The 18,437-nt window shown below is 38.7% G+C and overlaps 1 protein-coding gene across 1 annotated transcript in view; it reads left to right on the top strand.

Moving 5' to 3' along the window:
* Positions 1–18,437, top strand: part of TMCO1 (transmembrane and coiled-coil domains 1) — a 57,849-nt gene that overhangs the window by 18,857 nt on the left and 20,555 nt on the right. The window contains exons 4-6 of the mRNA XM_035010068.1: positions 1,780–1,826; positions 3,300–3,367; positions 15,593–15,737. Of these exons, the coding sequence (XP_034865959.1) occupies positions 1,780–1,826; positions 3,300–3,367; positions 15,593–15,737 (260 nt within the window). The remainder of the gene's footprint in view (positions 1–1,779; positions 1,827–3,299; positions 3,368–15,592; positions 15,738–18,437) is intronic.

Here is an 18,437-nt window from a genome sequence, read left to right as displayed (position 1 = left end):
AGCAGGGAGTCTGCTTGAGATTCCCTCTCCCTCTCCTCCTCCCCCTGTCCCCCCCCCCAAGTGTGCATGCTCTCGCTCTCTCTCAAATAAATACATCTTTAAAAAATATTTATGAGGCATAATTAATAGGATGTGGTGTTTGATTGGATGAGGGAGTCAGGGATATGCCATGGCTTCTAGCATAGGTGATCTCCTGTACCTTTCTTTTTATTTTGTAGTGGTAGTCCCTTCCCTCTCCAGTTATTTTATCCCTGTTTACCTTCTCATCATCTCATACCCCAATCCTCAACCCCCCAATTTAAAAACGACTTGTTACATTACATTCTAAGAGGACTGCCCAGATAGCAAAGCAGCTCCCGCCCCCAAGGTAGACCTTAGCTCCATTCCTTTTTGTTCATTTTGTTCCACAAATCTCCAGCATCCCGCTCTCTCCTGCCCATATCTTTCCCTTCCAGGGAGAACAAACTGGATAGGAGCAGTTCAGGGCAAGGGATCATGTCTTCATCCCGCTATGTACTATTTAGAAACTATAGTTCGGTCTGCAAGCCAGCCTTCCTGTAGGCCTCTTTCTGTTCCTCCTTTCCTTCACCTGCTCAAATTTACTTGCCCTCACACCAGTTCATTCTAATGGTATATTTTTTTATTTTAGAGGATATTATATTTTTATTTTGTAATCTTCCTATGAGGGTGGGGATTTTTGTGTGTTTTGTTCATTCATGTATCCCCAGTACTCAGAAAAGTGCCTGGCATGTAGTAGATAATCAGTAAGTATTTGTTGAATAAATTAATCCTGGTGATAATACATGATCAAAGAGAGCAGTAGCATAGTGTACATAGAGATTATTGGCTTGGGAGTTGGGAAACTTGGATTCTAGTCCTGGCTTTGCCACAGGATGCTCACAGGGTCTCTACCAAGTCACTTCCCCTTCACGGGGCCTCAGTTTCTTCCTGGAAACAATGAAATCCCTTATATTAATGGAATACAGCAAATAAGGGCATGAGACTTCGTTAAGCAGTTTGGGTTGTGTGTATATAACAACGTACTTAAAATATATGTGAAATTTTCTAGCTTTCTAAGTGACTCACCTAGAAAACTATGCTTATTTTTAGAGTAATTAGTCTGTAATATGAAAGAACCTGAATTTTATTTTTATTTATATTTTAAAAGATTTTATTTATGTATTTGACAGAGAGAGACACAGTGAGAGAGGGAACACAAGCAGGGGGGTGGGAGAGGGAGAAGCAGGCCTCCCGTGGAGCAGGGAGCCCATTGCGGGGCTTGATCCCAGGACCCTGGGATCATGACCTGAGCCGAAGGCAGACGCTTAACGACTGAGCCACCCAGGTGCCCCAGAACCTGAATTTTAAATTTGTCTTGATTGGCTTTTACTTTTAGACTCTGCTCTCTTAAGAAACTGAAAGAGGGGGAAAACCATAAGAGATGAGTAACTCATATTTGAAACCTAAGTATAATCCTTATGTTTACACTTTCCATCAGAGTAGTATAAAAGTATATCTTAATGTACAGAGTTAAGACAATACCAGAGGTAATTTTTAATTAATCTTTAAAGATTTTTATTTAAATTGAAATATTTTGGTGCTCTGCTGCATTCAAATTTTCTGCTAATATAAAGTATACAATATCACAGGTATTCAGCTCATCTTATTATTAAGTGATACTGAGACACAAATGCTTTTATAGTCACCAGTCAGTGACAGTTTAACATCTGCTTTGTGCTCAGCATTGTGTATATTAACCAGTTTGTTAATTCTTTTCAGAGAGGCAAGAAGAGAAACTGAAAAATAACAACAGAGACCTATCCATGGTATGAGTCTGAAGTATAATATTATGGTAAACCACAAAATGTTTTATAGCATAAGACTCTGATTTGCATTAAATACATACTTACCTTTTCAGAAATTCACCCAATCATGTCATGGGTGTTCCTGGACCAGATGGAACTGAAAATATGCTTCTGGGCTTAAATGTCACTTCAGTAATAAGAGAAGCTCTTTTGGGCTATCTCGGAGGTCATAATTTGTCCCTTTCACACAGTTCTTGATTAGCTGCGCCCTTCTGTTTCTTTTTTTCTGATGTCATTGCTGAATCTTTGGTTTTCTGGTGACCTGTGTCATGCCGGCATCTGAGTTGGAGCTTTATAGATGGCCTTTATTGTTGCCTTTGTTCTTTAAGAGGCTTTTTGTTCTGCATGTCAGGCATACCATAAAGTGTAAAGAAAAATGATTTTATTACCCATTTACTCATCATTTTTAAAGAGTAGAGCTTGTTCAAGAGTTTTTCTAAGGCATAGGTAGGCTAATTATGTAGCTTGACTAATTTTTCTATTTAATTTCTGTATGTTTAACACAGGACATCTGAACTGTGCAACAGTTGTCTTTGCTTTCAGAGAGACCTTTGCTATATCATCTTCTGTTTCTTGCAATTTTACTGAGTAAAGCTGTAATTTAGAAGGGCATCTTTTTGAAAATAGCTTTTCTGTTGACATAGTTATTAAGTGTTTATAAGACCAAATTTGGAAACTACAGAAAGAAGAGAGAAAAATTGCTGATAAACCTGTCATCCAGGGGCCCCAGGTTAGCTCAGTCAGAAGAGCATGCAACTCTTGATCTTAGGGTCGTGAGTTTGAGCCCCACGTTGGGTGTAGAAATTACTTAAAAATAAAATCTTAAAAAAAAAAAAGAACTGTCATCCAGAGATAATGATTGTTAATCTTACATCTATATGATCTTTTGTTTATTTATACTTTTACCACTTAATGTAATTAAGTAAGAAGTTAGCTGCAAGTAACAGAATACCTAACCAGCAATGACTTAAACAGATAAAGATTTTTCTTACTTGTTCAAGAAGTCCAGAGGTTGGTAGTCCTAACCTGCTGTAGCAGCTCAGTAATGTTATTAAGGACTTAGGTTAGCCATTAGATTATGGTTGTTTGGTTGTTTGATGGCACTTTATCCTTTATCTTCAGGCATTATGTTCTTCATTCCAGGCAAGAAGAATGGACAAAAGGCCTAAAGAGATACTGGCCAGCTTTGTCCCTTTTAAAAGTCCCGTTCAGTACTTGTAACTCACTGGCCAGAACTGGGTCACATGGCCACCCAGTACTATTCATCAGAAGGGGGCAAGGAGAAGGGCTTGGAGGTGGAGGGTGGGTTAGTCAATAAACAGCTTGTTGCTATGGGGAGTGTCTTTTAAACATGACATGAAACCGGAATTTTTGGGTGTGCCTTAGTAGTGGTTTTCTTTAGCGTGAAATGACCATTTGTTGGTCTCTTTATAGGTCCGAATGAAATCCATGTTTGCAATTGGCTTTTGTTTTACTGCCCTAATGGGAATGTTCAATTCCATGTGAGTATCCTTTAGTAATATGGTTTTACCTAACTATTGTTCTATATGTGTGTGTGCTTATGATCAATTAACCTTTTTTTTGTTTTTAAAGATTTTTATTTATTTGACAGAGATAGCGAGAGCAGGAACACAAGCAGGGGGAGTGGGAGAGGGAGAAGCAGGCTTCCTGCGGAGCAGGGAGCCTGATGTGGGGATCGATCACAGGACCCCCCGATGCGGGGCTCAATCATGACCTGAGCCGAAGGCAGACGCTTAATGACTGTGCCACCCAGGTGCCCCAATTAACTTTTTTTTTTAAGATTTTATTTATTTGAGAGAGAGAGAGAGAGAGAGAGCACTAGAGAGAGAGAGCAAGCACAAGCAGGGGACAGAGGGAGAGAGAGAAACAGGCTCCCCACTGAGAAGGGAGCCCAATGTGGGACTCCATCCCAGGACCCTGGGATGATGACCTGAGCCGAAGGCAGACGCGTAACCGACTGAGCCACCCAGGCGCCCCAGCAATTAACTTTTTTGGTAATATTTTATTTTGATACTTCAGATTTACAGAAAGTTTACAAAAATAATATATCCATTATCCAGATTCACAATTGTTAACATTTTGCTCCGTTTTCTTTCTTTTTCTATCTCTCCATATCATCTGTGTATTCATTCATACATGTATTATTTATGTATTTTTCTTAATTATGCAAGAGTATGTTATGGGGTTCATGCCCCTTAATCCATAACTACTAAATTTTTTTTTTTAAGATTTCATTTATTAATTTGACAGAGAGCACAAGCAGAGGCAGAGGGGAAGCAGACTTCGTGCTGAGCAGGGAGCCCAATGCGGGGCTCGATCCCAGAACCCTGGGATCGTGACCTGAACCAAAGGCAGATGCTTAACCAACTGAGCCACTCAGGAGCTCCCATAACTACTAAAATGTATATTTCCTAAGAACATGGACATTCTCTTATATAACTTCAATCCAGTTTCCAAAATCAAGGAGTTTTGAGAGAATACAATTATATAGTATCTTTCCCACCCTCTTTAATATCAAGGATCTTTTATGTACAAGGTAAAGACCCAGGTATGATGGGGCCTCTAAAAAGAATTCAATATGTCTTCTGTGTTTTTAAGTTACTTACTAGCATACTGGTTCAAAACGAAGGTAGTCATATAGAGATGTTTGACTCTTAAAATAGAGTCTTAACAATGATAAAGTAAGTTACTGTTGTCTAAACTGGCAGATAGCAGGCCTGAGTAATTGTGGAACTGCTTTTGACAGAAACTGGGAAAATATCCAAAGATGACAAGCAGTCATTTATTACTTTTCAAGGCCCACATGAATCATCCCACAGAATGAGAATTTCCCTCTCTCCCTCTTTTCCTTCCTTTCCTCCTACTCTTCCTCCCCTGCTTCATTTCTGTCTGTCTCTCCCTCTCCCTGCCCCTCCCCCCTTCCTCCAGTCCATTCTTCCCTCCACACCAGTTCAGTGCCTACGTTGTGCCAGGCATTGTGCTAGTGTTAGAATATAACAGATAAGGTGTGGCCCCCGTCCTCAGTAATAATCAGTTTTATGGGAAGAAAAACTAGATAAACAAATACCTTGATGGATGCTACAGTAGAAACCTGTGTGAAGTGCAGTTGGGGGAAAAGAAGTGAGTGCCTATTTTTACTTAGGTGAGGGACTAGAGGTGGTGTCCACATGGTTTTAATGTAAAATTTCCTTTTAAGTAATGATTACTAAAATTATAGACCTTTCGGGCTGAAAGGGACCTTTGGAAGGTGAAATAACTTGCCTAAGGTATCTAGAAGTCTCATGATTTCTGGCTTATAATTTTAAACTCAATACTCTTTCCATCCTGCCGTACTTCATTTCTTGGGTACATATCCCCATGAGTTACCAGGCAAAGCAAACACCCTTGAAAGGTTTTATAATTAACTACTAAGTGTCCATGTAACAACTCAAATCCACAAATATTCTTCGTAAAGTATTGCTTTCTGGACAGTATAGAGCTGGCTAAGTACTCATCTGTACTTTTTAAATTTGATGCTTAACTTCTACTTACTTTTCTCTTACTTCTGATGTTTTAAATAATATTTTAAGGTTAGTGTTGTGTCTTTGTGTCTGTTCTGATTGGCCTTAGCTTGACTGTATGATTTTTGTGACAGATTTGAGTCCTGCTTTGCTAGAGGTTCAGCATTTTATTTTATTCCTTAGTCTAAATATATTACTAAATGAAGCTAATATATTTCTTTACCGAACTTATGTTTATGTCTCCCTCTACTAGACTGTAAGTTCCTTATAGTCTTCACATGTGACAGTTTTTATATCCTTAGGGTTTTAGGGCTTATATAGATATTTATTGAATAAATTTAAAAATATTTGTAAATATACACCAGTTTCTTCTGTCATGGTTTCTATACTATTCTGGGGTCAGAATTTGATGCCATTTGAAATGTGAATCAAAAAAATTTTTTAAAAGATTTATTTATTTGAGAGAGAAAGATGGCATGCATGAGCAGGGGGAGGGGCAAAGGGAAAGGGAGAATCTCCAGCAGACTTCCCGCTGAGCATGGAGCCGACATGGGGCTCAATCCCAGGACCCTGAGATCACAACCTGAGCTAAAATCAAGAGTCCCAAGAGTCAGATGCTTAACCGACTGAGCCACTCAGGCACCCCGTGAATCAAAAATTTTTAAATTATAATTACTAATTTCCAAGATGTCAGTGGTTCATTTAGGAAAACACTAGTTAGTGAACCAATTACAATGGAACCAAATTCTCAAAAACCATGAGAGTCTGAATGTAGTTGATGAAAATGTCTTCGTGTGTGTGTGTGTGTGTGTGTGGCTTAACAGAAGTTTATTTCTCATTCCCATAAAGTCTGTCACGGGACTGGGGGACTCTCCAGACCAGCTGCTCTCCATGTGGGGGGCTCAGCATTACAAACTACTTTGAGTTTCTGGCCCCCGTGTCTGTATGGGCTTCCATGATTGAGACGGGAAGAGCACTAGCATCTTGCACCCACAAATAAAGGCTTTAACCCAGATGAAAACGTCTTCTACTGACTCTTAGGTCATAGTTTATTTTGCCTGGGATAGCTCAGAGTCTTGTAATAAGACAGGCTAATATCAGCAATAAATATTGAGAGTGTTTATTTCAGTATTAACCTATCAATAGTGTTTGGAAAAAATAATGCAAAATTGTGCACATCCTATTGACAGGTTAGTAATGTAAATCTAATTTTCAAAGACTATATCTCTTTAATGATGAGAGTGTTGACATTAGGCTTAAGTAGGGAGAAGTCTTGACTTGTAAACTAAGTTGTGAAACATGGAAATGAATCATTTTGGCTTATGGTCATTATTTACAGTAGGAGGTAATGTTAGATTATCTTTTTGGAAGAAATTGCCAGTTCTTTCATTCTTTTCTGTGGTTTAAACTAGAGCTTGGCGTACAGTTTTGATTTGAATCCATAGTTGGTTTAGTTACTAAGTGAAGCTAATATATTTGATTATAGTCATAGAATCACATAACTGCAAAGTATTATAACATATTTCTTATGTTTCTCCTTTGAGTCAATAATCACTTTCATTTGCCTTCCTTTGATTTTCTCCCTCCAGTTTTCAATTTTTTGTGAGTGTACTACATAAATATTTATAGGTTTCAACTATTTTTAATGTTTATTCAGGTCGAAAAGCTGCATGCCATTTTTTTTGTGCCTCATGCTGTGGAAGATAAAAGAAAAATTACCCAGCCTGAGCCCTCATGCTGCTTATTCCCTTCAAATAGAATAGACATGTATATGGGAAATACTGATTTATTAGTTAAAAATTTACTGTTCTTTTTTATGTAGGGGTCATTGTAATTTGTAGAAGATCCATTATAGAGAGAAATTTGAGAGAGAGAAATTTTATAACAGTAACACCCTACCTCAGCTATATTTTGCCTTTTTCTTGGGCTGCAGAACAGCCTGTCCCTGGGCCTCAGAGAGGCTTATTTCTCTTTACGTTATTTTTGAGACTCACTTGGAACCCATCATGTTCTCTGCCAAAGCAGTGCGCTTCCTGATACTTGTGTATCTTTCAGTGATGCTCATTTCTAGTCACCTGGAATTGAAAGCTTTATCACTTCCCTTCCTCTCTTCCTTTCAGCACACAGTTCTTGTGTATCTACCCTGTCCCACATTTAATGCTGGACACTGAGTTATCTCTAACATTGTCAGTCCTCTGTTCCATGTTAACAGTTCCTGTTTATTCTACCTCTCTCTGTCTGTCTAGCCATCCATCCACCTGCCCATCCTTCCCTCCCTCCTTCTCTGCCCCTCTTCTTCCCTCCTCCTTCTCCTCTTCATCCATGCTGCACCAGCTCTCATCCTAGTTTCAGCTCATTGCCTTTCGTCTCTGCTATTACCCCTTAATCTTGGGCTTGCCAGTAGCTTCCTAGCTGCTCTCCGTCTTCAGGTGCCTCCTGTCACTGCAGCATTAAGTTAACCATCCCCAAAAGCATGTTACTCATTGTCTAATAACCACATCTGCTACTGATGGAATAGTAACTGTGTGTTGGCCACTGTTGGCCTTTATATAGGTTGCCCTTGTAATCTTAACAGCCTTCCAAGATGAGAATTACAGTCTTTATTTTACTGATGAGAATATGAGATTCCAAGTTACTTAACTTGCCCAAGGTCTCAAAGCTAGTAAACGTTGAGCTGGAATATAACTCCTGTGTCTCTGACACTAAAGTCCTTATGTGGCATCATGCCACTCAGACTGCTGCTTTCAGTCCAAACTTTTTAACCTGGCTTTCATGCCACTCCATGCTTTGGCCCCAGCCTGTTCTTCAAACTTTCTTTCTTTTTACTGTCTACAAACTATTGTGTTCTTTTTTTTTTTTTTAAAGATTTATTTATTTGACAGAGAGAGACACAGCGAGAGAGGGAACACAGGCAGGGGGAGTGGGAGAGGGAGAAGCAGGCTTCCTGCTGAGCAGGGAGTCCGATGCAGGGCTCGATCCTAGGACCCTGGGATCATGACCTGAGCTGAAGGCAGACGTTTAACGACTGAGCCACCCAGACACCCCAAACTATTGTGTTCTAACTGCACTGTTCACTGTTTCTGAGACACACATTCTTTCACATGAATTTTTAAGAATCACTCATGTATCAGCTTCCCCTAAGATAATCCCATTCAAGTTTTGACTCAGATTTTATTCAATTGATATATTAGTTTTGAAGTATTAGACACCTTTATAATTTTTAATATTCCCATCTAGAAACGTGGTGTTTCTGCTAAGTCTGTTTTATGTGCTTTTGTAGTTTCTTTCTAAATAAGTCTTGCATGTATTTTATATCTTCTAGCTCATTACTACAATAACATTGTTATTTTATTCTGTAACTGACCATCTTGCTGAACTCTGATAGGTTCTAGTAGGTTTTATTTTATTTATTTATTTATTTTTTAAGATTTTTTTTTTTTTTTTTTTTTATTCATGAGAGAGCGAGAGAGAAAGGCAGAGGGAGAAGCAGGCTCCCTGCCTAGCAGGGAGCCCGATGCGGGACTCGATCCCAGGACCCTGAGATCATGACCTGAGCCGAAGGCAGACGCTTAACCATCTGAGCCACCCAGGCGCCCAGGTTCTAGTAGGTTTTAATTTGGTTCTCTGATTTTCTAGATAGATAATCATATGATCGCACAAATAACTTGGTCTCATTCTTTCCAAATTTTCCCCTCCCGCCTTTCTTCCCTGCTGCCTTCTTCTCCTCTCTCATTCTAAGCTGAATTCAATTAGAACAACCAGAAGAGGGGCGCCTGAGTGGCTCGGTCGGTTAAGCATCTGCCTTTGGCTCAGGTCATGATCCCAGGGTCCTGGGATTGAGCCCAGCATCGGGCTTCCTGCTCAGCAGGGAGTCTTCTTCTCCCTCTCCCTCTGTCTCCCGGCTTGTGCTGTCACTCTCTCTGTCAAATAAATAAATAAAATCTTAAAAAAAAAAAAAAAAGAACAACCAGAAGAGGGTAAAATACTTAATGAAATACTAAAGACAGTCTAATAATGATGGGAACCAAATGAATAGAATATAATAGTTGTATTGCTGCTTTGATAATTATGAAATTTCTAGAGGACCGAGGTTTTCAAAGCTATATACAAGAACATGTGGGGGACAAAGCACTTCCCTCGTCAGTAGAGGCCCCATGGGTTTTCTCTGCAGAATTTTCATAGCATTGTCACTCGCGTGAACTGTCTAGCACCAAACAGCAGTCTCTCATGTGCTCCACGATGTCTTATGTATTTCCATTTTATTTTTCCACGCTTAAAGCTCTTGAGTCAAGGGCCACATCTGAAAAGCATATACCGTATAATTATTAAGCAACTACTTGTTGATGACATTTTTAGGCCTTAGACCAGTATTGAAATACCTATTTATGCAGTTCATCAGTACAAGATAAAATATTAGATGCCTTTTCTTTAAGCCACAGAGGTCAAAGAAGTCAAATACAGTATCTTCAGGAGGAAAATGTTACAAAAAGCTTCATTATATTCAAGCTTCTTGTAGAAGGCTACTGTTGGCAGGAAGGAAGACTGTTCTTTGTTCTTCAGTATACTATTTTCTTTTTGTCGACTTTCTTTTTCAGAACACTGGCAACAGTAGCTTTTTACTTGTTTTGTTTTGCAATATGGTGTGGAGGTTCATGTAATGTAAGTGTTTTACTATTTATTCAAGTGCTGTATTGATTTTTTTTTTTTTAAAGATTTTATTTATTTATTTGACAGAGAGAGACACAGTAAGAGAGGGAACACAAGCAGGGGGAGTGAGAGAGGGAGAAGCAGGCTCCCTGTGGAGCAGGGAGCCTGATGTGGGACTCGATCCCAGGACCCTGGGATTATGACCTGAGCCGAAGGCAGTCACTTAACCGACTGAGCCACCCAGGCGCCCAGTGTATTGATTTTTTTTATAAGTTATTTTTTTAGAGCAGTTTTAGGTTTACAGGAAAATTGAGAGGAGGGTACAGAGATTTCCTGTATACCCTCCGCCCCATGCATGACCTCCCCCACTAGCAACATCCCCCACTGGAGTGGCGCACTTGTTACAGTTGGTGAGCCTGCGCTGACACATCCTAACCACCCAGAGTCCACAGCTTACATTAGGGGTCCCTCTTGGTGTACATTCAGTGACTTTGGACAAATGTATAATGGCATGTATCCACCATTAGAGTATCGTACAGAGTAGGTTAACTGCCTTAAAAATCCTCTGCTCCACCTATTCATCCCTTTCTCTCCCACCACCCCAACTTGTGGCAGCCACTGATCTTTTTACTGTCTCCATAGTTTTGCCTTTTTCAGAAGGTCATATAGTTTGACTCATACAGCATACAGCCTTTTCAGATTGGCTTCTTTCACTTAGTAATATCCATTTAAAGTTCCTCCATGTCTTTATGGCCAATAGCCCGTTTCTTTTTAGCACCAAATAATATTTCATTGTCTGGATGTACCAGTTTATCCATTTACATCTGGATTACTTCCAAGTTTTGATAATTATGAATAAAGCTGCTGTAAACACCTGTGTGCTGGTTTTTGTATGCACATAAGTTTTCAGCTCCTTTGGATAGATACCAAGCAGCACAATTGCTGGGCTATAATTCATGTTTTTGTTCTGGTCTTTGTGGCCTGTGCATTTAAAAATATATGTTATTATTGGGTCTAAGACTTTGAGCACCTAAAAGTTAAAGACTATATCTCTGTTTTTTACAAGCTGGCATATGAAATGAGAAGTCTAGCACATATTTTGATTCTATTATTCAATTTTTAACTTAATTTCTCAGAGTGTCAACGTGATCATCTGTTTACTGTAGTGTGGAGTCCACCATCTCTAATATACCTTTTAATCTTCGATTTAATCTTAGAACTCGTTGACAGCTGGCAGCTTTTAAGAAAAAAGCCTGAGGTTAGATGGGAGGGACTTGAATTTCCAGATTTCCAAAGAAGCAATAGGAGGCCCTGCTTGTAGCTATTTATTTCTTTTTGGGTTTTCATCCTGGATCATTTCCATAAAGCTGAAACATTACCATCTTAGAATTAGAAGAGATCTGAAGTCATTTCACAAATAACTTCTGTCCCAATACAAAAATCTCTTCAGTAGTACCTCTGGCAGATAATTTTCCACCCTCTATTTAATTATTTCCAACAATGAGGAGCCTGAGGGTTTCTGAGATAATATACTTTTATTGAGTAGTTTTTAGCATCTGAAAGTAATTCCTTTTACTGGACCAAAATATGCCTACCTGTATTTCTGCTCATGAGCAGTGGTCCTGCCCTCTGGAACCAGAGAGTAAGTACACTGAGAGAAATAATCTTCCTAGGTTTAATAATATCTATAAGCTATCTCTCTTTTTGCACCTTTCCCCTTCGTTCCCCAACTCTTCTTTATTAGGTTAGACACCACTTCACTTAGCTATTCCTATGACAAGCTTCAAGTCTCCTGGAAAAATTAATTCATTAAAAGTAAGAGTCCTTCGAAGTTTTTTTTTTCCCTCATATCTGTGGCTGGCTTAAGGTCTCATGCATAGGGGTGCCTGAGTGGCTCAGACTCTGGGACCATGACCCGAGCCGAAGGCAGACGCTTAACGACTGAGCCACCCAGGCGCCCCATATAGTTTTCATTTTTTGAGGAACCTCTATTCTGTTCCATAGTGGTTGCACCAGTTTACATTCCCACCAGCAGTGCATATGGGTTCCCTTTTCTCTGCATCCTTGCCAGCATTTGTTATCTCTTGTCTTTTTAATGATAGCTATTCTTACAGAAGTGAATTGATATCTCATTGTGGTTCTGATTTATATTTCCCTGATGATTAGTGATATGTTCTCTTCTAGGAATTTTACAGTTTTAGGTCTTATGTTTATGTCCTTAATTCATTTTGAGTTAATTTTTATGAGTGTTGTAAGATAGAGATCCAATATCATTCTTTTGCATGTGGCTGTCTAGTTTTCCCAGAACCATTTATTGAAAAGACTGTCCTTTCCCCATTGAGTATTCTTGGCTCCCTTGTCAAATGTTAGTTGGCCTTATATGAGTGGATTGATTTCTGGGCTCTCACTTCTGTTCCATTGGTCTGTGCATCTGTTTTTATGCTAATACCATACTGTTTTGATTATTACAGCTTTGTAATATAGTTAGAAATCAGGAAGTGTGTTACCTCCAGCTTTGTTCTTTCTCAAGACTGTTTTTTCTACTCAGGGTCTTTTGTGGTTCCATATGAATTTTAGGATTGTATTTTCTATTTCTGTGAAAATTGCCATTGGAATTTTGATAGAGATTATATTAAATCTATAAATGGCTTTGGGTAAAATAGACATTTTAACAATATTAACTCTTCGTATTTATGAACACAGATATCTTTCCATTTATTTGTGTCTTTTTCAACTTATTTCCTCACTGTCTTAGAGGTTTCATTGTACAGATCTTTCTCCTCCTTGGTTAAATTTATTCCTGGGTATTTTATTGTTTTTGATGCTATTGTAAATGGATAATTTTCTTTATTTCTTTTTCAGATAGCTCGTTGTTAGTGTATAGAAATGCATAGAATGATTTTTGTATGTTGATTTTGTATCCTGAAACTTGACTGAATTTGTTCATTGGTTCTTAAAAGGTTGTTGTTTTTTGGTTAGAATTTCAAGTTGAAAATAACAGAGAATAAAAGATTATATCAGATGAATATACTGGGTTTGTATGTTAGCACTACGAGGGAGTAGCTTACAGTCTGACTGTACAGTAGGATAGTCAGAGTGGCATGCCTAGAGCCGCATATTGTGTTGAGCATATAACCAGAAAATACGGGGCAGCTGCATTTAATACTTCTTGTGAGAGAATGGGAATATCTTCTCCTGAAAAAATTATTTCTTTTGCTTTTGTGAAGTTAGTAGAAGAGAATGAAAGTGATTACTTTGAGCAGATCTTTAAATACTTTTGTCATATATAAGTAAAGTCAATTTATGATTGAGCCTTTCCCTGTGTAAATATATACTAGGAAGGCAGTTGGAAGTAGTAAGTGGACAGTCAGACATATAGAAGATGTCAAGAGAAGATTCATTCTCTTCTATATTCTTTGTAGCACAGTTGTCTGATAAGCTCTTTAGAACCACAGTAGTTGATCTGGATATTTAGGGATTTTTTTTTCCCCAAAGACAAAGATGGTATTGCTACTTTTCTTTTCCCTCTCCCTCTGTAGAAACATTCTAAATACCAAGTAGGTTTTTTTTCTTTTTTATTAAAAAAATATATATGTTTAAATTTTTATCTAAGTTGGTTCCATACCCAAGGTGGTGTTCAGACTTCACAACCCTGAGATCAGGTCACACGCTCCACTGACTGAGCCAGCCAGGCGCCCAAGTATTTTTCTAAGAGGGAATTTTCTAGCTGTTTTAACTGGAATTAAAGACTTTATTTGGGGGATGCCTGGGTGGCTCAGTCGTTAAGCGTCTGCCTTCAGCTCAGGTCATGATCCCAGGGTCCTGGGATCGAGCCCCACATCAGGCTCCCTGCTCGACGGGAAGCCTGCTTCTCCCTCTCCCACTCCCCCTGCTTGTGTTCCCTCTCTTGCTGTCTCTCTCTCTGTCAAATAAATAAATAAAATCTTAAAAAAAAGACTTTATTTGGATAATTTAGCTGAGGTAGTCATACATTTCTCTAATATTATGAAGTATCACTCTCCTTAATCACATTTTTATAATTTTCATTATTGACTGATTATACTACTTATTCGTAGAAAAGTATAAAAGAAGCTAATATCCCCAGGACCTCAACATAAATGCTGATAAGCATTTTCTTACAGCTTTTTTCTGTGTTTCTCTTTTTTTTTTTTTAAGATTTTTTTTTTTTTATTTGAGAGAGAGGGAGAGAGAGCATGAGAGGAGAGAGGGTCAGAGAGAGAAGCAGACTCCCCGCTGAGCAGGGAGCCCAATGTGGGACTCAATCCAGGGACTCCGGGATCATGACCTGAGCCGAAGGCAGTCGCTTAACCAACTGAGCCACCCAGGCGCCCTCTGTGTTTCTCTTTTAGAAATATCTCTCTTTTCTATTTTAGAAAAAGTAAAAAGAATACTTTCCAACACTAATAGTATGTTAAAAGTTATCTGAGAATATTGTGTATGAATTTTAAGACTCTGCTTTTTTCATTCACCACTATATACTCCATGAATTTCTATTCAGAAATGTTTAGCCTGTTTAAGAGGTGTATTGGGAGCCTCTGGGTCTTGGAACAGAGGGTTCTTAAAATCTTACTGGTGCCATGGTTCCGAGCAGTGATTCTCTGTGATTCTCGGGCGCCTGGGTGGCTCAGTCATTAAGTGTCTGCCTTCGGATCCTCTAAAGCTGTTTTGTTTATTTATTTGTTTGTTTGTTTAAAAGATTATATTCATTTATTTGACACTCCCCCTGCTTGTGTTCCCTCTCTCACTGTCTCTCTCTCTCTCTGTGTCAAAAAATAAATAAAATCTTAAAAAAAAAAAAAAAGGAATAGTGATTCTCAAAGTATGGTCTGGGGGTTCCTAGAGCTCTTTGAGACTCTTGGGAAGTCCTTGAGATGAACATTACTGCCAGGATAATTCTAAGATGTTATTTTTCTTTTTTATTCTTACTCTCTTTTTAGTGTACAGTGGAATTTTCCAGAGGCTTCAGGGCTCTATGATGTGTATTATTGCAACAGCCTGAATACTGAAGCAGCTATGAGAATCCAGCAGTATTCTATTAAACAAAACATGAAAGACATTTGCCAAAAGAAAAGCCTTTCTTTTCACTTTGTTTTGGAAAAGATGGTTATTTTTCATAAAAATATTTGTGTTAACATATGAATTTATTGCCACCTTTTGAATGATTTAGTAAATATTTTTTAACATTCCTCAGTTTTAATTTATAGAGAAGTTAAATAGTGATAGCTATAACCTTGAAACAATGTAGGGAATCTCAATTTTTCAGTGTTCAGGGCTTCTGATACTGAAAAAATTAAGAATCACTAGTTTAGAAAAAGATTGATGGAAAAATCTAGGCCCTTCCTTACATCCTTGTTCTTTAGGTCTCTTTTTAGAATATCATTCTTTGTGCTCGCTTCAGCAGCACATATACTAGATATCATTCTTTGTTTTTTAGAGATCAAGGGACTTAGAGTTCTATTTCTGTCTCAGATTCTTCCCTGGAACTAAGAAGCCTGTCAGTCTTCCAAAAATAACAATTCTTTGTTTTTTCCTTTTTAGATTTGATGGTAGAGTGGTGGCAAAGCTCCCTTTCACCCCTCTTTCCTATATCCAAGGACTGTCTCATCGAAACCTGCTAGGGGATGACACCACAGACTGTTCCTTCATTTTTCTGTATATTCTCTGTACCATGTCAATTCGACAGGTGAGTGACCATATCCAGTATTAAATACATACATTCTTCCTTGCTCTCACACCCTAAATTAGCCTTTACTACTTTAATACTAGAAATGTTTTAGAATCCCAGTGGATCCTCTAAAGCTGTTTTGTTTATTTGTTTGTTTGTTTGTTTAAAAGATTATATTCATTTATTTGACACAGAGAGAGAGAGAGAGCACAAGTAGGCAGAGCGGCAGGCCGAGGGAGAGGGGGAAGCACTCTCCCCGCTGAGCAGAGAGCCTTACGCGGGGCTGATCCCAGGAACCTGGGATCACAACCTAAGCTGAAGGCAGACACTTAACCAACCTAACCTCTAAAGCTGTTTTAAATGTGTATAGGTCTAGATTACTGATCCATTGGGGTGAGAAGTAGCCATAAAACCAAACATGGTTTCCATATCCCATTTTTAGAGCTCTTAGGTTCCTTCTTCATTACAACCATCTAAAGATACAAAAGTGAAGAACGGGTTTGGTCCTCTCAGTATCATTTCTTTTTTTCTTTAAGATTTTATTTATTTATTTGAGAGAGAGAGAGGGAGGGAGGGAGAGCACAGAGGAGAATTAGAGAGAGAAGCAGCTCCCTGCTGAGCAGAGAGCCCAACATGGGACTTGGTCCCAGGACCCTGAGATCATGACCTGAGCCGAAGGCAGATGCTTTACCAACTGAGCCACCCAGGTGCCCCAGTATCATTTCTTCTCTATTATACTCCAGTGCCTTTGGGCACTTCAGGAACACAAATAAATGTAATAATTTGATGATTTTAGGTTATTCACAGTTGAGATACTCAAGTCTGTGTTACAGAATTTACATTTGGCCACCATGATTATCACACATTCATAATGAAAAACAGTGAGAGCCAAGACATGAGTATAGATGGTTGAAAGAGCCCAGAGAGAAACCTAACATTTGATTCGTGGGGGAAAATTCAGGCAGAAAGGTTTGAAATAGGACTTTAAAAAGTGAGAGGGGTTAATTAAAGTCTCTGGCTTAAGAACTTTTTATATTTCAGCTTTGAACACACTGCCATTCAGCAGGCATTGCCATGGGGAAGTTGGCACATGAGACTTGTATTTCTTCTTCTGAATACTGTCAACGGCAGCAGATTTTTTGGTTGGCCTGGCATGTGAGAATAAGTAGGAAATGGAATTATAGTTTGAAACTTGCAAAGATCTTCATGATCTTACTGCTTAATGTTTTCCCCACCTCATCTCTCATCCAACACTCCAGTCATTCTGACTTGCCTGACAGTTTCCATGTCCCACTCACCCAGATTGACTTTTTGTGAATGCTCTTCCTTCTGTCTGGCTGCCTCCCACCTCCTCCTTTTGTAGATTAAGTGCAGCCAGGTCTCAAGACTTCCTGGCATCATTTTCTGACACTTAACTGCTTTCTGGAGGATAGATGTGAGAGAGGAGCCTGACAAAGTGGAGAAATACCAGAAGACTATCTGAATTGTCTAGCATAAAATCATTATGTTCTGAACTATTGCCATGATGAGAGGGATGAAAAAGAGGGGGCAAAGTTGAGACATACATGGAGGTAAAGCAGGAGAAAGGAGAAAGTAACTCAAGTCCCACGTGTGGCTTTGGTGACCAAATGGAGACTAGTGTCAGTAAGAGGGGAGGAATAGAGGCATGAAGGGTAGCTTGGTTAGAAGATGAGCCATTGGAGATGTTTATAGAGCAGCTAAGTGGGTATGTCCACCAGAAGTTGTGTTCTTGTGTAGCTGAGGTGTATACTACATCTTTCGAAAATGTCTCTGTAGTGAAGCATTTTATTTAGTCTATCTAAACATGAAAACCAAGACATTAACAACATAGATCTCTTTTGTTGGTTTAGCAGCGATCCGTTGATTTCCAGAATATTGCTCTTAAATTTGATTATTTAAATCTGAAATTTTTAATTGTAGCTTATGTCCAAATATTAATAAAACACAATGATGTATACATTCTACTTTAAGCAACTAAGAACAATTCTACTTTAAATTACATTCAGATATTACTGCTTTATGTGTGACGGCTCACAGTAGTCATTTTAGATGCGCCATTTGCATTGCTACCTAGAAATCACTGTTTCAGACAGTGATTAGAGTTTTTAAAATGAAAGAAATGTTAAGAATGATCATTGAGAAAGTTCAGCTCAAGCTGGTCTTTAAACTCCTTTCTGTTATTTCAGAGAGTCTGGTGAGGTGTTTGTTTAGCAGTTAATTTTATCAGGAATGCAATGCTCATTTACCATGGCGGTCAGCAAATTTTTTGTTAAGGTCTGGATCATACATATTTTTGTATTTCCTTTTCAGACCAGACCATACACTCTGTTGTAACTACTCAAGTCTGCCGTTATAGTATGAAAACAGTCCTAGACAGTATGTAAATGAATGAATGTGGCTGTGTTCCAGCAAAACTTTATTTGCAAAACTGGGCAAGGGGCCAGCCATAGTCTGCTAATCCCTGAAGGTTCAGGCAGAGACTGTTGTAACTACTCAGCTCTGCCATTATAGTATGAAAGTAGCCATAGACAATGTGTAAATGAGTATGACTGTATTCCAGTAAACCTTTATTTATAAAAACAGGCAGTGGACCAGCATGATATGCTAACCCCTGAGAACCACAGTGTATAATATGTGCTATAAAGTTAAAATAGGAACAGTAGATCCTAGACTGGCACAGCTTAATAAAATAATTGC

The sequence above is a fragment of the Mirounga leonina genome, unplaced genomic scaffold (assembly GCF_011800145.1).
Source record: "Mirounga leonina isolate KUSES-001 unplaced genomic scaffold, KU_Mleo_1.0 Mir_154, whole genome shotgun sequence".
Taxonomy (NCBI): domain Eukaryota; kingdom Metazoa; phylum Chordata; class Mammalia; order Carnivora; family Phocidae; genus Mirounga; species Mirounga leonina.
This window is presented reverse-complemented; position numbering and strand designations above follow the sequence as displayed.